This window comes from Tinamus guttatus, unplaced genomic scaffold (assembly GCF_059628265.1).
Source record: "Tinamus guttatus ecotype Peru unplaced genomic scaffold, ASM5962826v1 Tinamus_guttatus_pri_ptg000569l, whole genome shotgun sequence".
Lineage (NCBI taxonomy): Eukaryota > Metazoa > Chordata > Aves > Tinamiformes > Tinamidae > Tinamus > Tinamus guttatus.
The window spans coordinates 67,677-90,908 of NW_028289103.1; the positions used below are offsets into that span (position 1 = coordinate 67,677).

Below are 23,232 nucleotides of genomic sequence, written 5' to 3' on the forward strand. Positions count from 1 at the left end.
AGATGAAGTTGCTAACTGCTCACAAAGCTTGACTCACATGGTGGGTCATTTATATAGCCTAGGGACAGCAATGGCATGCAGAGAATTTACCAACATCCTCCTTACAAGAAACTGTAGACTTTTGGCCTCTTACTAATAAAACTGCTCTCTAGAACCTCTATTTTTTTTTTCTGTTAAACGTTACTTATTTGCTAGCCTTTTTTAAAAAATGGTCTGTTAAACTCAGCTAATTGCATTGGCTACGTTTGACTAACTTAACGTGGTAACAGCTTTCATTTTGTGGGTGTATGTTTTTGAATGGGTATTTTTGTGCGTGTGCGATACGGCATGTAAAATTATGTGCATGCCCTGAAAGAAAGGGCTCCACAGATTGCATTCCATTAGAGTTACAAAGTTTCGGCTCTTTGGTAAATCTGTAGCTTGTGGCCCAAATGCTGCTTTCACTGTTGCTTGTTTCTAGAAAAGGGCGCTGGAGTGCCCTTTTTGTGTGTTGAAAAACATTTTTGTGTGGTGGTGTTTTCCTGTGGAGCTCTCAAGTGTGAGGACCCATCAGAGAGTGCAGTTCAAGAGAGGTGGAATTCCTAGCTCTTTTTGGAATTGGAGTTCTCCTCCATAGCACAGCTACTGACTAAAGCTAGGACTTCAGCTACATCCTTTGATCACCAAGATATTTTCATGCTTTTCATTTCAAAGGGTTTTTTTAGTTAAACCTCTTTCTAAATCTCTCAGTTTTCTTTTATTAACTTACTAGTGATCTGGTTTTGTCAGAATCTGGAGGTTGTAACCTAAAATACATCTAGGACAGAGATGGGCATTTCTGAGCTGCTGCTTTTACTGAGGACTCATTATAGGTAACCTTAGCTATCTTTATTTCTAAAATAACCATTATCTTCTGCTGCTGGGGAGAAGGTAATCCACAGAGTGCCCAAGCATGCTGGGAGGTTCAGCCTTGACAGTCTCCCAAGTCCTGCTATAAAATAAACACTGTCCTGCTCTTGATCTTCCACGCAGACCAGGCTGCCAACCAGTGTGACACCAGGTGCTTTCACCTACCTTTGGGGGTGAGATTTTGCTGCGTCTGGTCTTCCCTGGTGGGTGAGAGCAGCCATAACAAGTCCTACTGACAGATTTATATCACTAAAATTTTTCTAAACATGTTTCAACTTTCTAAGAGAAATACACAATTAGCCTTTCCCCCCCCACACACACACACACTTATCAATACAATTTGTTACTTTGTCACTCCTTACGTCTTCACTCCTTACTGTCAAACTCCACCTGATCTTGAACTGTCCGGTCCTTAACAAGTTTAGCAAGTATTAATTAAGCTTTAGGAAATAGTAAGCAAAAGGCACTCTGATTTTCAGCAGTTCAGGCTTATAGGGAAGCATCTATCTTTAGCATCGTTTACGATTGTTCTTGGGTACTTACTTCAGTTAAAACGTTCAGTTTCTTCTATATTGTCCTTGAAAGTAAGCAGTGAAAGGGCTTCAACACAGATGTATGAGAGCTCTCACATCATCTTTCACATAACACAGTTTAGGCGATTTATGAAAGATTTACAGAATTGCATCTGCCACTGAAAGAAGTTTTATCATCAGAAGACTTAAATTTTATGCTGCACGTTGTACACAATGTACTGCACATTTATCTCTGTTCCTCCAATTTATTAAAACAGTTTTCTCAGCAACCATCAGGTCTACTAGGAAAAAAAAGAAAACTATTGTGTCCATTTTTGTGTCTTGCCTCTGCCTAACCCAAATTCCTTCCCAAGGACTCTGGACTTCCTGTATCTCTGAGTTTCCCATATACCAAAATGATTAACAAGCTAGTATTTTTCCCAAGATTTCACGTGTAGGGGAGGATTACGGCTTCATTCTTTAGATGGAATGGGAAGCCTCTGATTCAAAAGATTAAGGAATTCTGGAAATCCCGTTGTTTCATTGTTTCTTGTGCATGAGACCGTAAAGGTCACCCCTTCCTTGCATTGACATTGTCTTTATGTGTTAGAAGAGTATAGAAAGCAAGGTTTAGCTTAGCATCCTTTCCACTCCCTGCTGAGTTTACATCGTGCTTTACCAGAGTAATGGTTCCATGTTTGACTTATGTTAGATTTATTTTAGTTGCAGAATTGTGTGAAACTGTGAAACTGTGATTTTCCATTCATACATATCCCACTCAAGCCAGTATCTGTAGTGGGCATACTGTTAAGCTGCATATCTTTCTGACTTTGTTCAGCCAGGTTTTCTTGTTCTTCACTGAACATCAAACTGGTGGCTGAACATAAAGGAATACTCCTAAAAACAGAGCTCTGAGCTCAAATCAACTAATGCTGCCCGGGCAGAGTCTGTCCAAGTAGATGTCTCTATCCAAGTGGCAAATGTAACAGCTGATGGCAGAAGACCTCATCTGTGACCTTCAATTATGGAGAGGAAATTCTCTTTCTGTTTGTTAAAAATTGTATTATGCCTTACATTCCCTGCTATATAGTAGACAAACTTTTGAATAATGCTCACTATGGCTTAGTACCATTCCGCATTCTTCTTTTCTGTTAGCAAACCGTTATACTTCCTTTGGTAACAATATGCTTCAGGAGAACTTCTTTACCACTGTAGGTGACTTAGCACCACATGCAATGTAAATGAAATATGCCAGCTCTTAGAAAATTTCATTCAAATTTGAACAAAGATTTTAGAGGCAAGACACTGAAAAGTAAGACTTCAGAATAACATGTAATAAAAGAGCTAGAAAGTAATAACCAGTCAACAGCATTTTTGTCAATTAATATGCTAATATTTTTGTACTGGTTTTATTTCCCATGCCTCCAGACAGCATGTGCTGTGTGGTTTTTCTGTTCTGGGCAGGAAGTGAGTGAAGAAATTGAGGAGATAATATTTAGCTGTGTTCTACTTTTGAGATAGAAATCGATTTGGAAATGAAAGGATCACCAGCATTGGAATTTTTAACTGATGAAAGAGATGAGAGTTGAGAAAAAAAACTTTCTTCTGGAAGAAAAGCATTCTTATGCTGCTTTTACTGCTCTAATTCAGTTGTGCTTTCAGGATGACCTATGATACAAGAAATAAGCAGTGCCCAGAACAAGAAAATAGTCCTTTGAATACAGGTTCTTGTATGTGCAATCATGTTATCACCATTTTACGGATCTCTTCTGTACCAGAAGCTTCCGTTCTCGCAGTTTGTGAAGTGCTAGAAGTGTTCTCGAGTTCTTCAAAGCCTCCAGTATCTCGTCTGGTAGAAAATGGGGGTGGTGGAATGTGACATTATGAAGCGGTGCTGAAGTTTCTGAATGCAAGTTTAAACACAGCTTCCTGCAATTTCAGATTTGCATCTTACGTACTTTATAAGAGCTTTACAGAGCTTTCATGTTAAAGCTGACCAGCCCTACGTACTGTAGAACACCAGTGTATTCGACTTGAATATATACTGCATTGCCTAGCACCAACTCTGTAACGATCATAACGGTCATATTTAAATGACTTATATGAAATTATATGTATACATGTATGTATATAATTTATATGTATACATACATATATATATATACATATATTTATATATAAGAGGAGATATTTCCTCTAGTTTAGCAGTTGGCAGCCTTTTGATTGCCAAGTACTCTTTCCATGTAAGTATTTTGTCTGTGTAGGTGCTTCACACAATTACAATTCTTTGCAGAAATTAAAGTATTTAATAAAGCGTAATTGGCCTTTCACTCTTTTTTGGCAACAGTTGTGCATGCATTTCTTTGCAGGAGGGAAGGTACCTATTGTTTTTTCCCAGCACCAATAGTTGAAATCCAAATAGATAGGATTTCAAATTCTTCACAGACCCCTGTCTGTGTTTTTAGAGTAAAATAAAATAACAGACTTAAAAGATGTGGTTCTTCCTACCTGGGGAAAAAAAAAAAAAAAAAAAAAAAAAAAAAAAACCACCCTTCCAATGTACATATCTCGGTTTAGTGGGAAGTAATTGGGATTATTCCAAAGGTGGAAACTTAGCTGTATAGAACAAGCTTCAGCCATTTGTCAGTGAGGACAGAAAATGTTTGAGCAGTATACTGGAATGTTTAAAAAACAGCATATCATTCAAAACCTGCTCATCATTAAAATAGCCTGTCATGCAGTATATGCTCATAATTAAAGTATTCATTTTTTCTTTCTCTTTTGACCCACTTTTCTCCATCCTTAATTTATTACAGCAGCAGAAGAAAATTGGATTTTGATTTGATAAAGGAACCTTATTGTATATCTCATGGTGAAGCTCAACTGGAAAGAAAAATAATATGGCAAAATTTTTCATGTGTTTTTTCCAAGCAAATGCAATGATATTTCCTTCACTAACACAGTAAAAGAACAGACTTACAGAAAACCACTCAGAAAATGTCACATGGCAAGTTCTGAAAGTAGCAACTTATTTATGTGCTATATCCCGCATACTTTATTACTGTCTCTGTTCCAAAAGAACGCCCCACCATTTTGTTTTGGGAATGGTTTGAGTTTGCATTGATTTGGAGCTCTATGGTATGTTTTACTGAGGTGTTAGAAGGGGACGAAACTGCTTTTCATAAAGAAAATTGTCTGGTTGTTACTGTCTAGCTCTATTGAGTGACTCAGGACTGTAGCCAGTTGCTCACAAAGAACATTGCTTCCGACACTCAAACTAATGGGTTTTAGTCATCAAAGCGTTTGCATCAGAGTGCTGAAGACGCTGTGTACTGACCAGGTTTTGCTCCTTTGCGAGGGGGAGGATTATGATTTTTGTAGTCAGGGGAGTGCCAGCCTTTGTCTGCTATGTCTTAAGATCAGCACAGTTTGGCCATAGGGTTGGGGGATTTTTTTTTCTTGAAACTTTATTTTTATCTGATTCCACTGAGTGAAAAATCTTAATGTTGGAGGGAGAACATTTCAACAGTATTTTCAAAAGTATCGAAGAGTCAGTATAAAAATGTCCTTTGGAAAAATAAAACATTTTCACACAGTAACAAGAAAACAATATTTCATTTTCTTTTCTTTTGTTTTGTTTTTAATGAAAAGATATGATTCTTGTTTAGAGTGTCAGTAGCAATTCCATTATTCTCCCCGATTCCCCTATCACTGTCAGCAACTGTTTTCTTTTTCAGCGCTAGGATTGGACGTCTCCTTTACTGCTGGCTTCTTTAACTCCTGCAAATGCTTTCCAAAGCACAAGGGTTCAGCACATTTCTCCAAAGTAGTTTCTGCACATACTTTATGGTCTGCACATGATGGTCCTGTCCCTAACCCGAACTATAGCCTAACCTTAACCCTAACTAACCCTAACTAACCACACTATCACTGCGTTTCCAGAGCTGAATGGGGTGACTGCACCCAGTGGGAGTTTTTGAGGATCATGTGGTTGAATACTACAGTGGTTCAGACCACGATTCCCATTCAGATCTGATGGAACTTTTCTGATCACTGGGATGAGAGCCTGGAGTGCACAGGCAGGTGTCTGAAGTTACCTAAGCCGCAGAAAATGGTTTTCCTCCATCTTTTTAGCATTGTAGTATGAGTTAGCTGTGAGTGCCAGCACCCAAACTCCACCACTGGGGTAAAGTTAGTACAACTTTGCTCTGGCTTTTCTTCTTCATAAAGAACTGCAGCATTTTCCTGTAGCCCTGCTCTTCTACAGGAAAGACTTCCATGGTGATCCACTTGCTACTCTGAGGGCATGGGAGACAACCCCAGCTTGGCTAGGAAGTTTCTCACTAGGCAGGGTGGCCTAGTGGGTGGACATACGGCAGTGCTTGGAACCATCTCCATCTGTGATGCAGATGGTGACTACCTTCTTCAAAAGGAGATGCTGAATGAAAACAGTCATTTTCTTGATTTTTTGCCAAGTCAACCCCCAAGCAAATATATCATTTGGATCCTTCCTGTATGCAAGAGGACTTTGGAAAGGCATATGAAGACAGTAGGTGAGGAGTAATGAGATGATTCACATCAGCAGAGAGGTATGGATCAGGAGGTCAGCCACACACAAATGTTTACATTATGTTTGTGGACTGTTTACACTATGCTTGTGGACTCCTAGACACATAATGGGCCCAAGGGATAGATCCAAGAACTGAGAGCACTGACACAGTGATTAGCTGGTGGAAAGAGAAGCAAGGACATCTCCAGATGAAAACGAAATCTGAAGAAAGGAGATGTGCATATTGCTAATGGTGCCAGGAGATCAACAGTGTCAAAATCTGTGCTGAAACTTGGTTGGAGTAATTGGTAGAAACCCACAATGAAGAGAATACGTTTTATTTTTCCTAAACTACAATATGTTTTTAATTAAGGGTTTAATTAAATCTCTTTTTTTTTTTTCATCATGCTGTTGCTTCAGAAGAATGTGGATGTGGCTCAGAAGCCCTGCCTCCCACTTATTGTCATATGCATTTTCTGTTGCATGAAACAAAGGACGGCACTGGCAGTGTATTATTTGCTGGATCTTGCTCATAGTACACCCACATTTTTTCTTCCTCCAGAAAGAACTGATTTCCCAAACACTTGCACTTTTGTAAGTGAAGAATTCAACCAACAAAGAAATATGCTAATCATGCTCTAAGCTACTAGTAACTGCAGCTTACCAAAGTGTAACAGCGTTATAGAAATGACAGCAATTACCCTGTTGATTCTTGGCTTAAACAGGAGGAGATGAATGCACATTCAGAGACTCTTTAAATGTGATTTCTGGAAAGCCTGGAACTAGATTAGCAGTGTACACCAGCCACTGTTAACACTGTATTGCTGACTACAATTTAGACTGAATGCAGACCTTTTGCCAATTTGCAGGCCTTTGTAGTGATGCAGGCTCTGAAAAGCCTCCTCCCTATAGGCAGCAAATACAAAGTTGTTGGTACATATTTACTGCACATGGAACAAAAGCAGTCCCATGGCAAGCTGGCCTCCTTCTGCAAAACAGCCAAGGCAGGGGGTCCATGTGCCTCCTGCTGCCGCCTTCCTCCTCCAAGCCTCCTCTCACCCGCAGTAGCATCATCCCAATAGTCACATTTTTCCACCCTTCTAGACCATCCTAAACAGGCTCTATAGCCTGGGCTGCCTAAAAAAAAAAGGAAAAAAAAAAAAAAACTTATTTTGTCAGATGCTCCCATGCCTGTGGTATTTTACGTTAGCTTCTCCAGCTAACTAATCAATAGATTGGCTTCTGCTTTTCATAGGAATATGTGGACCATTGCCTTGTTGTGATATCATGAACATGTCCCCAGATCCTGTTAGAATATGCTGAGGGAAAAATCATTTTTTCAATAATGTATTTCCCTCCCTTACCATTTCCCCACCATCTCTGTCCCACTGAGAGCCTTCCTCCCTGCTCTCCACTTGCCTTTGGCAAAAAAAAAAGTCTTCCCATAAATGCCAATTTTTCCTGATATGTTTTGCTGTCGAAATAGGTATTTGCTCTACTACATGTGTCACTCTAATTACAGAGCTACGTGGGCTTTCAGAATTTGTGCTGTCATAATAGCATACTCTTGATTAAATAGTTATTTCTCTGTCTTGATTGTGAGCTACAGATTGCAGCTATGGTAAGAGGATGAACTCTTACTCATTAAGAAATTGGCTGACAAAATACTTAAGCTTTGGTTGTGTTCTCTAGAAGTAACTTGAATAGACAATGTGACATGATCTGGAATGATTCATATATTAATACAGTAGGGAAATTGACTGGGGTCTCTGGGACAATCAGGCATTTCCTAGCCCTGTTGTGCTGGAACTACAGCATCCAGGAGTTTCTGAGGTCTGGGTCAGCTGCAGGGTCGGCTCTGCAGGAGATGTCATTTAGAGACTGAGTGTATTGTCCGGGATGCATAATTTTATTATACCATTTTCTGCATCCACTGGAGACGTGTCTGACAAGGATGTGTAGTTCCAAACGTCTCTAGTAGTTTTGATCTATCTGTTTAGAGGCAGTAATTATGTCCCTTCGTGTAGACTGCTGCAAGTAACAGCATCTCTGGTTCTGCACTAGTAAAGTAACCAGAGCAGGTTTAAACCTTAGTATCAGACTTTGTTAATCCTGTTACATGAGTACCAGCTCCATGGAGCACCATGTCAGCAGGCATTCTGCAGAGCAATTCTTTCTCTTTCACATTAAAAGAATGGGGTTTTTTTATACCTACTTGGCCCACTCAGAAGAGTTAGGACTTCTTATACAAACTCTTCCGTATTTGTTTGCAGAACATATGATTTTGCTAATACTGACTTAGTGGAACTACGGAAAAATATGACCATATTTAGGTGCTTAAATAGTAAAAACATAATAACCTTTAAGAAAAGCACTGCTAGAAATTCAGGTTAGAGAACTGCTAGAATCAACAGAAAGTGAAATGAAAGTAGATACGAGGTAAACTCCCATAAATAGACAAAGCAGGTTAGTTTTTTTTTTGTCTATAATGAATTTTCCTGCCCTGTGAGCACAATTTAGAGGAAAATGTCTAATGGGTGAAGCCAGCATTATCTTCAAGGATGTATAACTGCATAATTTGACAGAAAGCTCATTCAAAGTGTGTTTAGAAGCAGAGCTGTTCTGCCTGGCTGTAATTCTCTGTCAAATGCATTTTATTGCTCGTGTAAACACAGAGGCAGCATGATTACTCAGGTCACTGGTAAACACTGTTGATCATTGCTCATAGTTGATCATTCTCTGCTGTAGAGCTTATTAGTAACACACATGTTAAGTGATAGCAAGGGAGTGTGGCCGTCAGGCAGTGGTGGCCATTGCTGTTGGATTCCACTGTGTTCTGCTCAGTGTTGTTTCCTTCCCAAACGTGTGCCTCAACACTCATAATGCATGAAAACGCATGTGGAAAAAAAAGAGTCAGGGAAAGGAGTCAGGGGAAAAATGTATCAAGCTGCTGTTTTAAAATGTGAGACAAAATGAAGAGATTTGCCGCTTCCAGTTGTTTGCATGTTGTACTGTGTTCTGGCGAGGAGCTACCAAGTTCTCTTTTAAAAGTAATGTAGAAAATGAGCTTTTCATTTCTTTTGATATCTCCTTTATCTGCCTTCCAAGTAATTAAGAATTACAGAGAAATTCACTGATTTGTTATCAGCTTAATCAAAAATTTCTTCAAACTTGAATCCCAGAAAATTCAGTAGGCTGCTTGACAGGTAAAATCAGAAAGCGGTATTTGTTACAATACCTCCCCATCATGGAGGAATACCAACCCAATGCATCTGCAGTAGAGATCAAAGCTGTAGGAGGGAGGAGCCCATGACACTGGTTCCCACTGTGCGTGCTGTGGCTTGGTCCATGACATGAGAGTTGTGTTCACATCCTGTCTCCCAGGCCCCTTCGTGCGTGGGTTTCGTGTGGGCTGCAGAAAGACGCGGTGTAATTCCACCCCTGTTAAATGGCCAAGTCTGGTCTGCCGAGAAATGAATATCCCTTGCCGCTGCCATGTCTTTTTATCTGATGTGGGATGAATCGTCTACTCTTCTTGCTTCTGTATCTGTAAAATGTACGCAGTAATATTTTTCATCTGAGGAAGCATTAGGAGGTTTCCTTGGGTATGGAAAGCATTTTTATAATACCAGGATGCTAGATGTGGTGTGCTGCATGTGTAAATCTTTGAAGAACCTAAACTATTTAGTCATTAATAACTGGAAATACAAGCTATTTTTTTAGTGGCAAACCAGAATTCAAGCATAAATGACAGAGGACAGATGATAACCAGATGGGAGATACTTAATTGAAAGACTGTTGATGTTTTAGTGTATTTTGCAGGCTAGGTAAACTAACTTTCTATTTTTTTGTAAGGAAGTATTAATGATTTGCCTTGCTTCCCCACACTGTGTAGGTTTGCTTTAATTTCAAGTCCAAGAAATTCTAGGATTTATTTTCCAGATGGTGTTTACTCTGCATAAAATAAAATTTTGCTTCTTAGGACTTCATCATCATTTTATTCTCTTTCATTTTAGAAATCTTCCAGAATCCCTGAGGATGACATCAGGTTGAGAAAAAACAGAGACCAAAACCGTGCCAATTTCCTGGAGACAGCTAGTGTACTTGCTACAAAGGAGGAGAAAATGGAAATTGAAGTTCCAGTTTCTGAACACAAAAGCATCACCACAGTGGCTTCACCACATTCCGTAGACAATCAAACCCACTTCTTTTCCCCTCCTACCAGCCACAATGGACTTAAGGACAGACATGAATCTCTGGACAGTGAAGTTGCTAAAGAGATCAGATACCTAGATGAAGTGCTGGAGGCAAATTGCTGTGATTCTGCTGCAGATAATACATTTAATGGGACATCCTCCCCTGAACCAAGCATGGTTTCTGTTGTAGATGGCTCAGGAACATCTGTTAATGTTACCAGCGATTCAGTACCGAGTGAAATGGATGAAAATGTCGCTAACAAGCAGACACTCTTGGTGGTTGAACAAAGTGAAGCTAGTAAAAATGATGAGAACCAGAAATCTAATGGCCATTCTTCAGGGGGATTGAAAGAAGACGCTAAGGAGAGTTTGAAGGTGCCAGAGAGTCCCACCTCTTCAAATAGTTCTAGAAGATCTTCTAAGGATGGAGAAACAACTTTTACGACCCTGAAGAAAGAGGCTAAGTTTGAACTAAGAGCCTTTCATGAAGAAAAAAAGCCATCTAAACTCTTTGAAGAGGATGATGAGAAGGAAAAGTACAGGGTCCGGAAAGTGAGACCATCAGAGGAAATGATGGAACTTGAAAAGGAAAGAAGGGAACTTATTAAAAGCCAGGCTGTCAAGAAAAACCCTAGCATTGCCGCCAAATGGTGGAACCCACCCCAGGAGAAGACCTTGGAAGAGCAACTGGATGAAGAGCATCTGGAGTCCCATAAGAAGTACAAGGAGCGCAAGGAGAGGCAGCAGCAGCAAGGCACAATGCCAACATCCCCCAAGCAGGTCAGCTACTCCTTTGTACCACCAGAGCCGGTCAATATCAAAAAAGAGGATATTGTCACAGAGCAAATTGATTTCTCAGCTGCTAGGAAGCAGTTCCAGCTAATGGAGCATTCAGGTCCATCTCAGGGTCAGGTCCCACCAAGGCGGTCAGGGACACCCAAAATGTTCTCCATCAAACCGTTCTACAAGAGTCTGAGTTCTTCGCATGTCGACAGGCCACTGTCCTCCATTGCAAGACCTGCTTCTGTCTGTGGACAAACAGGACAGGTGGAGAATAGTGATGTCACTGTTGTCAAAGCACAGAAGGTCTCCTGTACCTCAGAGGATGGTATGAATGCTCAGAGTAACACTGCTGATGCAGCAAAAGAGCTACCAAGTAGTGACAGCTCCAGAGGTGGACAGACACCAAAACTGTGGCCAGAGGATGGTGAATTCATGAGTGCACGAGCAATCTTCACTGTGGTGAAGGAAGATGGACAGGGTGTGCTAGACCAGTTCTCAAAGTCAACCAGCGCCTCTTCCCCTCCAGAGGAGCTAGACTCTGGCTTGGATGACTTGTCTGTAAGGTCTCAGGATACTACCGTCTTGGAGACCCTTTCCAATGACTTCAGCATGGACAACATCAGCGACAGTGGCGCCTCCAATGAGACCATGAGTGCCCTCCAGGAAAGCTCACTGGCAGATTTCTCCTTGCCACAGACCCCCCAGACCGACACACCTGCAGAGTGCAGAGGGGAAGGTGTTTCCAAGTCATTCAGTGACCCAGGCTTTGACTCACCTTCTTCCACCTTGACAGACTCCATGCTGATCGATGACCAGCTGGAGTATCACGCCGGCCTGCTAGTTCAAAATGCGATACAACAAGCCATAGCTGAGCAGGCAGACAAAACAAGCTGTAAGCAAGACAAAATCATGGCAGAGCAGGAGATCTCAGTCAAAGAGCAGTCAGCCACTGGGCCTGTGCCACATACTGAGGAGCAGCAAAACCCCATGTTTGAGCCACCCCAGGTGTCTTCTCCTGTTCAAGAAAAAAGGGATACAATACCAAAGACTTTAGAAGAGGAAGACTCAGGACTCAGGGAACGGAAGACTTTGCAACCATCACCCATACCTTCAGCCAGTCAGCCATTCCTTGTGGAGGAAAACAGGCAAGAAGTCAGCTATTTCAGCAAGTATTCAGAGGCAGCTGAGCTGAGGAGCACCGCCTCCATCCTTGCCACACAAGAGTCTGAAGTGACCATGGGCCCTTTTAAGTTACGGTCAAGGAAGCAGCGGACATTGTCGATGATAGAAGAGGAAATCAGAGCAGCCCAGGAAAGAGAAGAGGAGCTGAAGAGGCAGAGGCAAGGTCTACAGGCAGCACCCAGCCCTCTTGTGAAGAGCGCACCACCCCTGCCCAGCAGAACGGTGTCTTACAAAACTGCACCAGGTAAGAGCCCAAAGCACAGGAGGGGAAATGAAACATGGGCAAAGACTGTCAGACTCTTTGCCTTTTCAAGTGAATCAGTCAAGTTTCCAAAGGCAGAAGGGTTGTCATAACTTTTTCTGCCTACAAATTGAAATATTCAAGGTCAGGGAGAAGGATGTATTTCCTCTGGAGGAAGGTCCATATCATTCAAAAGCGTAGCACCTATAACACATCCCAAGGTCAGTGTCCACTCTTTGGGTTAAGTTATGCCCATGCAACATCTCTGTAGCCCTCCCTGTCCTCCAAACAGCTTATAGTTGCATTCCCCGGCTTTAGTTTCAGGACACTGAATTGAGGTGAAAGAAGTGGTGGAGTCACCCTCTTTAGAGATCTTCAACCTGCCTGGATGCCACCCGGTGCCCCGTGCTCTGGGTGTCCCTGCTGGAGCAGGGGTTAGACTAGATGATCTCTAGAGGTCCCTTTCAACCTCAACCATTCTGCGATTCTGCGATTCCCAGATTTCTGTTCTGTGGTCATGCATATGGAAAATTTTGCTTTTTCCCAAATAAGGAACTTACCTACTGTGCTGATCAATCCATAAAAAAGTCTGAGCTCTGTTCATCTTGTGACATTTCATAATATCTCATGTTTGTCACTGTGCTGTCCAAAACATCCACTGAAAATTAGGATCATCATCTGGAAAGAGAGCAACATTTTTCATGGCTAGGTGGGTATTTGAAAGGTGAACATTTTTTATTAAGGTCTTATGTGGTCCTGGAAGTCATTAATGAACTTGCTTATTGATATCTGCAAATTTGGTGGGGGGGATCTAATTTCTTTATGTGTTTTTCTTACCTGTTATCTGATGTTTCTTACCCCTTTTTTTTCTAAAAAAAGGTCTCCAGAGCTGTGAGAAGCGATTCATTACTGGAATTAAATAGGAGTACTGGAGTTAATCAGAAAGTGCTTAATAGATTAATTAGAAGTCCTGTTCTTCTGACTGATTGCATTCACAACAGTTACAGTGTAAAAATCAGTAGTAAGTTGCTCTCTTGCCCCTTTCCATAAATAAAAGCAGGATCACATGTGTTCTTAATATATCATAAGAAATGGAAAAAGACAAATGCGCAGCTTGTTTCTTTACAGTCAGTATTACAAGGACACGTCTACATATACTTTAGAAGTCCTCAAAAGTTTTTATCAATAGTGATCTTCATGAAGAAATCTAAAATTCCATCCTTATTTCTGATGATGTAAAACTGCGCCAGTGATGCTTGAAAAAAAATGTGGGGGATAAGCCTTTTCTTTTGAAAGTTCTTGCAAACTTGAGTTGAGTCTGGGTTTAGTCCATTGCCCAGTCTGATTTTGAAATTGGAGTCCTATGTAGTGCATAAATAGCTAACACTTGGTTTTGCTTCTTCTATAAAGAGGATGATTTTAGTCTGTGTTTCCTGCCAAGACATGTAACAGATGTCACAATTTCTTTGAAGTGCTATTATTATTATGCCTATAGAACAAAAATATTTGCAAGAAAATCCACAGAAATTGTAGCAAATGGGATGCTTTGAGCAATGTTTTCTTGGAAGATGAGAGAGACATAGGACCATGGGTCTCAGCTAAGATAGTTCTTCACTATTTAAAAGTATGAGGTGAGCTCATCCCAACCTTCAAAAAATGCTTCATCTGTCCAAGTCCTTAAAATGAGGCTTGGATTGGTTAAGTTTCACTTGTAACTGCAGCACTCAGTGCTTACCTCAGTGGAATATCTGAGAAAAAGTATGCTTCTGCTACTTCTTACTACTTCTAGGTGGAAAAGCATTTGCTTTGAGGATGTTAAACTGTTCGTTGTAAATTACATTTTAATGAGAATGCTGAACTCAAAGGAACTATTCCAGACAGTTTCTTTTAAATATCCAATTGCCATATGTTCAGGAAAGAAAATTTGGATCTGTTGGCCAATGACTCAAACTACTGCAATTTGCAGCTGGTAACAATTCATTTCTAAGAAGAAATATGTCTGTGGCAGTTTCGGAGGAAGGATATGCCTGTGACAATGTGTAAACATATTCATCATAGCTAAATAAATATTGCCAACATCTCCCTTAAATTTGCTACTTCTTGTGCTGTTTTAAACAGAGCAGCAGAGTTTTCAGTTGCTGTTAATTAGCCAGGCTCTCTTGGCCTTCCAGGTTGAATAACCTCAGCTCACCTTGTCCTTGCAGTCTCACTACCCAGTTATGTTGCACTTGAAGTTTCTGCCTTTACAAAAGAATGGGAGAGAGAATATGATGTAACCCTTAAAGATTGCAGCAACTTTTTTATACATATTTACAGTACCTTTTTAATATTTACAAAGGCCGGTGTAAAAGATGCTTCATGGAGGTAGCAAATCTGATTGTAAAGCTTCGTTCATTGACAGTTATAAGGTGATTTGTAAAGAAGAAAAAAAATCTTCTCGTGGTGGGTACTATAGAGTGTAAATGTAAAACATGTCTGATGTCATAATATCTAAATTCACAGAAAAAAAATAATAGGAGAAATGGGTGTTTCTGTCACCAAAGTGCCTTTTCTAAAGAAAGAAGTAGCTCTCTTAACATCAAGGCACCTAGTCAGAAAGGGTTCATGTTTAAATTAGAAAAATTTGTAACTAGTCCTAAAATGGGGAGGCATAAATTTACCAGAGCTCTTTTGAGAAGGTGTAGTAATTAATGTCATTAGGATGGCCTACCTACCAGGTTGCTTTTCTGCAGAGGACTGGGCAGAGCAGCTTTACTGGGGCTCCTGCTGGTCCCCAATTACTACTCCCACCTGATCTTCCAGCTTTGAACTGTCTTTCTGTGGATAACAGCAACACAAACCCACAGAAAAAGGACTGCAGTTAACTGAGCTGCTGTTTGACTGAAGTGTGGAAGATTAGTGCATTCATGTGGGTGGAGGTGTGAAATAGCTGCTAATTACTTCAGAAAACAAGCAAGCTGTTTTTGCCAGCCTGAGGTACAAGTTTTCCAGACAGTGACACTGAAGTTTGCGTCTGTCGACTGCTCAGTGTATGACTGCTCAACTATTTTTACTATTTTTACCTATTTAGGTATTTCCTATAGTAAATCTGGATTCCTCAGTGAGTATTGAGGAAAATGTTTATGCATAACCAATGCAAGACCCAATAAAAGGCAAAACAGTTGCTTCAGGGTGCTTAAATATAGAGATACCGTGGATCCCAAATGCTCTGTGAAACTGTACTTGAACATGGAAAGTTCCTGGCATGTTTCGCTGCAGCACGGGCTAGGGTGTTGAGTAGTCACCATGCATTTTCTCTAGCAGGCAGCACGGAGTGCCTCCAGGCCACAGTGACAGGGACCCTTCAATGGGTTGCTTAAGCAGGATGGTGAGTGTGTAACATGAGATGCTCCAGTGTACATTTGGTGGTGTGGTCCCTTGCTCCCTTTGTTATGGGTACTGAGACTATGAAGATCTAACGATATAGTTAGTAACTGGCCCTGATAATCCTGTTCATTATAGGAAGTGTGTTTTTGACTGTGAAAGTCATTATAAGCATGGCCTTGGTTCAGTTAAGGCTTTGCTGTTATTTGAGTGAAAGCCTTTGGGAATGTTTGCTGTCTCATGACCAGCCACGGGAAGTCGCTAACACGAGAAGCTATGCCTTGTAGAAGCTTTTATGAAGCTGCCACATTTTTTAAATTTTTTTAATTTTTTATTTTTTTCACATTTGGGATAAACTTCTTCCTTACAAGGCAAATGGCATGTTGCACTCATGGGCAGGAGCTCACTACCATCTGCATGCACAGAAGGGGACTCTTGCAGCCAAGCAGCCTTCTTCTATTAGTCCCAAATAATTAATTAAATGGGAGAATTCCAGTGGATGGCAGAAGCTCAAAGGAGTTGCTGCAGTTTATAGATGCAAGTAGTCACTGATCTTTAAATTTCAGATACTCTTTCCCTCTGAGGAATGTGTGCATGCTGACTGCCTTCTCCTCAGTAACAGCTGTGGATAATAAGCTTCTGTCAGAAGAGACACTTGCATCTGAGACCATTTGCCACTCTCATTTTTCAATAGTAAATGCCTCCTGTAAGGAGGCTTCTCAGGTTCTGCTGCATTCTGAAGATACATCTTTGGTGGAAGAGGGGAAAGCAAAGACTTTGTGATAAAGTATTTTCACTATCTGTGGGCAAAATGTCTAGTGCTCAGCATAGACATAAATAATAAAAATCAGGTATAATGCCTGTGTGTGAATACCTTTTTAAAATGAATATTTTGGGGAAGGCAAAAGAGGAAATGAAGCCTTTGAGTTTGTGGAAAGAACCGTTTCCTTACTCCTTCATAAGCATTAGTATGAAAAAAGGCCAAATTCCTCATTCTCTTCTATAAAGATTCTTCCTGGGTGCCTATCTGTCACCCCCTAAACACCTCCAGGAGAGCATCCTGATGGATCAAAATCCTAGCCCAGCTCATTTCTCATTTATTTTCCTATAATGAGAAATGTATCTGAAATTGAAAGGTTTTAGAGTGGGACAATAGAATTGGTTTTTTTTTCTCCTGTGCTCTGAGGATGGAGAGATCATCTTATTTAAAACACCTCTTGCTTCCTCAAACTGCTTAGGACAAAACTAGTCTGGACCCAGCTCTTCCACATCTTTCATTTTTCACAGAGATGTTTTCCAGCCACTAAACTGGGACATAACCACAGCTCTGAGTTCCCTCTTCTCAGAGCTTCTTTCTCTTGCCCTTCCCGGGGCTAAGGAAGAGCTTTCTGTATAAAAGCAGCTCCAGCTCCCCTGCCTCCAAGTTCCCTGCCAAATAGCACAAGAGGCAGGAAGTGCAAAGAAATCAAATTCCAGGAGCTTCCTGGAAATTTAGATTCCCTAGTTTCTTGAAACCCAAGAGTGGGTGGAATTCTCACCAGAACTGAGGTTGTGGAACTTTTTTTTAGAGACCGTTTAAAAGAGCAAAAAATTGTGAAGATTGTAAACAAAGATTTCAGATGTTTCAGCTTGTGCTAAAAGTGGTTCCAAGGGAGGAAGAGAGGAAGGTGCTGCTGATGACTACTGTTGAACTGCAGCGATGACTTGCAGGCTGCAGTTTTTCTGGTACCCCACAAGTGTGATCCCATTTCCTTTTGAGTTAGACCACAGTTCCATGTTTATTCATTTTGGCTTTGGGCAAGGATCCCCATCCGTGTCTGTTTGGATCAGGTATGAGTGAATGACCACAGAAGAGGAAAGCATCTGTTAGTCTAGTGTCTTATTACAGGTTTATGCCTTTTTGCTAGATGCGTGACTAGGACATCTCTGTGTGGGACATTACCTTTTCTGTCTGAAAACCTACCAGCCTACCAGCATTTGCAACACAGCCTGAAGTGGCAGAGTCTCTGCTGGATCACAACAGTACTTCAAATTCACAATGTTTGATTGTTTGTTTGTTTCTGAAAGCGCTGAAGCTTCAGCCACTGCATCAACTAACCACAACTTTGTTGAGGGTTATACCAGTTACTTCTGCCATCATTTCTCTCTTTCACTTGCTTGCCTTCTTTCACAACATCTTTAAAAACTTAGAGAGACTTACGCTTCTGTCAAATGTAGCTGAAAATAGGCTATGAAGATGCAGAGAAAATAATCATTTGTAATAATTATAATAATTAGTAATTATTTTCTGGATCCATGACAGCAAACCACCATTTATCTGTAGGGAAATCTTTTTCTGCCTTGGCTTCTCTGTCTATGCACAGGCTGGTGTGATGCTGTGCACAACGTGTCCAGACAGTGCTGCAGGGTTGCAGCAATTGATCCTCCCTTCCCCAAACCAGGCCAGATGGATCCCCTTGGAGAAGTCTCTGTTCACAAATGCAGGTTTCCCAAAGCCTGAATTTTGCACTGTTTTTCACGGGGAGCAGGGGTGGAAGAAGCACTTTTTGAGTGTGGGGTTTGTCCGTGGCTCCAAGCAGCTGTGACCTGATGCCTGTGTCCTCCAGAGAAAACTCAACAAGGAAAACAAGTGGCCTGCCTGTCTTGCCTGCATATGTCCAAGAGTTATTTATTAGTGTGAAATGAGTTATTTATTAAGTGTAAAAATAAAGTAATGCAACAGTGTATCTGGCCCCTGATCAGGCCCCCATACTTTCAATCATTTTTTTACTGTGACTCTAAACAGCAGCACAAAACTTGTTCCTAATTTTATTTTGGATAGTCGTAGCTACCACACGAGGATGCAGCTGGATACATCAGAACCTCTTGTTGGTCCCTGTTTTGGCAGTGTGCTTCCCAGATATATATGTGGGGCCAGGATGGTCTAGCCAAGAAGAGTCTGAACCTATAGGAACGTGCCCATAGCTCTGAAAGAGCAAAACTGGGTTTGTTTGGGGATGAAATCCCTGCACAGGCCAGTTCAGCCTGAGGTTTTAGCAAGAAGCTTAGTGATGCTGGGATTTTCCAGACAGGTCAGAAATGAAACAAGCTTTGCAGGGGGATTTCTTGTAAAATGCATCTGTAGTGTTCATTCAAGTTTCGCTTCTTTCTCTAAAAATAAATCTGTCTGAGCCTTAGAGGAGCTTCCAAAGCTGCTCTCTAGTGGCTGCAACATCTATGACACTTACTTGAGGAACAGATGGGTTTTTCATTTGTCTCATCAAAACTAAGTGTCAGTGAAAATCCACCCCCCACAGAGAAGGACAAGGGGCAGAGATCCTGTCCCTTTCCACACCGTGGTCCTTTCCTTCCATGGTCTTTTCTTGAGTTCCCTCTGCACTTCTAGAAAGTGGTTCCAGGGAAGAGTGATACTGGGAGCGTACTAAAACCTGCTCTTGAAAGCAGATAAGAAACATGCAAAGAAAAGAAAAAGAGCCAGCAGAGTTTAGCTAAGCTGCCTTTCTCGGACTTCTGAATAAGTGCTCCCTGGAGGACAGTTCGGTGCATTTTATTTTCTGAGCCAGAAGAAAACCGCCCTGTAATTTTCCAGGTCATGAGTCGTGTGGGAGAGAGCAGGGAGCCAGGCACTGCTGTAAGCACCACCACTGGCCTAGGTTGTATAATTTGGTAACTTTACTAGGTTTTATAAAAAGACTTTGTAATATGTTGATAAAGTGGACTTCAGGAAGGGCACCTTTCAAACACCTATTGGCCATTCTGATTTGCCAGATTGCTTCATAAACTTCATACCAGACTGTTTTTCACTCAGACCCCACTGAAAATATTTTTCCAGTTGTATTTTTTTTTTGGAAGAAACTTGCAAGGCCTTCCTTTTGGAAAGGATCATTCCTTTTCCTGTCATTGCAGGGAAGATAGAGAAGATCAAGCCTCCTCCATCTCCAACCACTGAGGGCCCTGTCCCGCACTCTGATCTGCTGCCCGAGGAGGCTGCAGGAGCCCAGCGGCCGAAGAACTTGATGGAGACCCTCATGGAGGATTATGAAACTCACAAAACTAAAAGGCGAGAAAGGATGGATGACAGCAGTGTAAGTAAACTTATACTTTTAGCTCTGTGCTGTGCAATAGATAACATGATTCAGGAGACCCAAGATTCACAAAATATTATACTACCGAAAACATCTTGCAGGGACTTATGGATTTTAGGGGCCCGTATGTTTGAAAAGGAAGGATAGGGGGCAATGGGAAGGAAAAAAAAGAGAATGTCAATGCAATTATGAAAGGTAAATCATATTAATTTTCATTTTAATTGGTTGATTTTAATTAAGTTAATAATCAGGCAGTGAATAACTGCCCTGCAATTGGCCAACCGTTTGAATTCATACGTCCTGAAAAGCCTGAAGTGAGCCATTTTAGCTGCTGCTTGAACTTTGTGGATCAGGCATGGGTTCCTGCTGTGCCTGTTGACTCTCAAAGTCTAAACCCAGTGTGCTCAGGGTTTCAGTGTAAAAGTGGATAATTTTGCCATAAACGGTCTCACACAGTTGCTTTCTTTTCCCCTCAAGTAGAAAGGGAAAATTGGCCCAGGTTCTGCTTTCAGTTTATGGAATGGGTGCCTGCATTTTAGTGGTTGCTGTAGTGGGGTTTAACCCAATTACAGTGTTCTTTATTGGAGGCAATAATACGGCAACAGTAATGAATTTCATAGCTGAAAGTATCAAAATTTAGGTGCATACACTATACAACCCTGTTTCCCACCAAAACACAAGCTGTTTCTCATTCAGACTCATAAGTATGTACTGTGGACAAGGAATTCAGAATGTACAAGTGAGATATAAAATTCCTCACACAACCACGGTTGTTATGCATTTAGTTTTTCAGGCATCTCGCAGACATTTCAGAAAGGCAGTCTCAGCTCCAAGATGCTCACAACTCAACCAAACTGCTTTCTAATAACTTTCATTTAGAGGTGGTATCTTACAAAATCTACAGAAATGAAGGTGTGCAGCGTCAATACCAGCACATTAAAGACCAGCACTTTAGTCACTACTGATGAATAGTATGCAGTAGCATAGAAGGAATCACATGACATTGCATTTCTGCTGGTTAACTTACACACAGTAGAAAAACTGATCTGAGGTGTAAACAGTTGAATTTCTGGCTTATGCCAGAATTCCTTTAGGTTCCTGCCTCCATCAAAGTCACTGAAATAATTGCCACTGGCTTCACTGGAGCGGTGTGAAGTTGTTGGTCGGGCTCCCTGCCTCTGTGCAGAAGGAAGTTCACACAAAGAAACTGGTTTTATTCTGCCTCAGTGTGGGGTCATGCCTTGTGAATCAGTTACTCCTGGCTTTCCCCCTCTTACCGGAGCGCTGTGGTGTTTCAGCTCACTGCACCCACCGTAGTGGCAGTTTTCCTGGCCCAGTATTTCCCTGGGCACCCACTATCCTGCAGGGTCACTGAATGGCCTGAGGGGTGTTGAGGAGATGTGTCAGGTGGTCCTTCTCACCTCCTTTGCCAAAACTGGGAGTAACTTTTAATTAAGTGAGAGGTGTAAGACTTAGGTCATCAGAAGCAGAACTGGTCCTCAAGAGTCCTACAATTAACTTCCGTCAATCTTCTGGTTTAATATCTCAGCATGGTGAAGCTGCTTTGCTTAAGAGGTAGCACTGAGCTGCACACTCATCATGTGCTTTTCCTTGGCCCTCATGATGAGTGAAGGTGCCTTATCCAGCCCACTAAGAAGCAGCTGGTGTTCGAAACCCGTTCACACCGTTGGGATGTAGTTACACACTGTTTGCCATACCTGTTCCAGCTCATATGAGACATTATAAGATGTCACTTGAGTGAAAGGCTAACTCTCTCTTCTCCGTTACATGGGTGCAACTTTGCTGATGCATGCAAAGTTGCACAGGAAAGAAGTTGGCCAGAACTGCCTCGTCGTCTCTGCTTGCAGTCTGGAGCGTGTCCTGGTACCCTGAGCGAGCACACCAGCCAGGAGAGTGCCTCAGAGAAGAGCTGTGCTGTGGGTATCGGTTCAGCGGCCTGCTGCTGCTAACCCACCTACCTGCCAAAGCATTAGTGCCAGACAGGCAGCTTGGAGGCCAGATCCTTTTCTGGAACAAATTGTCAAAGCTGCATTGAATTTACAGAGTCTCACTAAAATCCTGTAGAGTTAAAATTCGTTTTCATTTCCTCATTCTCTGAGCCTATTACACGGAGTCAAACATGACTGACACGCTTGCTGTTGTCTATGCAAAGTCCTCTTAAGGATAGTATCCTGCAGTGGTAAAACACAGCATACTCAAACCAGGTGCAATGTTTTCTTCCTCTCCCCTGTCCCTTTCTTCTCTCCTTTTGTAAGTAATTCCCATCATGGACAGGGGAAAGAGAAACAAATTAGAAGTGTGTTTTGCCTTGCTCCATTCACACTGCCAACACTGTATTTTACACACCAGGCAAAGCAATAATCGCTTGAACAATAAGTAGTTTTGATTTGTCAGCGGAGACCTTTTGATGGTGTGCCCAGGAAAAAGAAAGATCTCTGGATCAAATGAAGCAGAATAACACATGACTGGCCTGTTTTTAAAATGTATGAAATACAGCGTGGGAAGGAACATAATGGACAACCCACCAAGCAGCTGCCGCTTCGGGCATCGGTTCCCAAGAGCTGGAGTTCAGCTCAGCGCTGCTGTCCCTTAGCAAGGGGCAGCAGAGGCTCTCCTGGGTGCCCAGGGCAGCCGTCCCGCCGGCTCCACCGCTCCTTGTGCTGTGCAGAGCTGGGCAGAGCTGAGCGGCAGGAGCAGAGCTGGGCATCCGCGGTTGCCTCCTGGAGCAGTTTCCTCCAAAGAGGACATGCTGCAGAAAAGGCAAAGGCGGGTAAGGAAAAGGATCACGCAGCAGCAGGAAGAAAGTGGTTCCATCGCCAGTGGTAAACATGACTGAGACTGGCCAAGCAATGTCATTAAAAAAAAAAAAACACCAAAATGACTAATCGTTTTGTCCTTTTTTTTTTTTTTAATAACACCAAGCTGCTTGAAACCCTGTACTCTGGGATGCGCCAGTTCTTTCAATTTATTTTTTTCTTATTTCCTAGTTGTCACATTCTTGTTCAATGTACTAATGCTGGTCTTTTCCCTTTCTACCAGTACACCTGTAAATTACTGTCTAGCAAGGTTACTTCTGAGGTACTTTTCAACTGCTTATTTATTTTTGCTTCTCTTGCATGGTGATTCCAAATGCATGTTGCTGGAGTTTGCATTTTCATGCTGCGTGCCAGTGCTGTTTCATATCAAAATCACAATGCAAATGTATATGGGGGATATTCCTTCTTATCTCCCATCAGCAAATATTTCTGTGGCTGTTTTTCTAACCCTTGGATTCTTGTTACAATTTCTGGAGTGGGAGAGATTGGAATCAGAGGGATGAGAGCTGTTGCCCAGGACTGGGACATTCCTAGGGTGTGAAATTAGAACTCTCTGATCCCTACTCTCATTTAGCTAGCAAATCGAAACCTCAAGC

General features: G+C 41.7%; 1 protein-coding gene across 3 annotated transcripts in view; it reads left to right on the forward strand.

Moving 5' to 3' along the window:
• The window catches only part of LOC104572636 (PALM2-AKAP2 fusion protein), a 96,650-nt gene that overhangs the window by 66,785 nt on the left and 6,633 nt on the right, over positions 1-23,232 (forward strand). Inside the window, exons 2-4 of one of the 3 annotated variants that reach the window (XM_088534570.1) lie at positions 9,966-12,354; positions 19,621-19,799; positions 22,860-22,898. In XM_088534570.1, coding sequence (XP_088390696.1) covers positions 10,074-12,354; positions 19,621-19,799; positions 22,860-22,898 — 2,499 coding nt within the window. In that variant the 5' untranslated portion in view covers positions 9,966-10,073. Of the gene's footprint in view, positions 1-9,965; positions 12,355-19,620; positions 19,800-22,859; positions 22,899-23,232 lie in introns of those variants that run through there. The other 2 variants (XM_088534571.1, XM_010219800.2) reach the window with 2 other exon arrangements.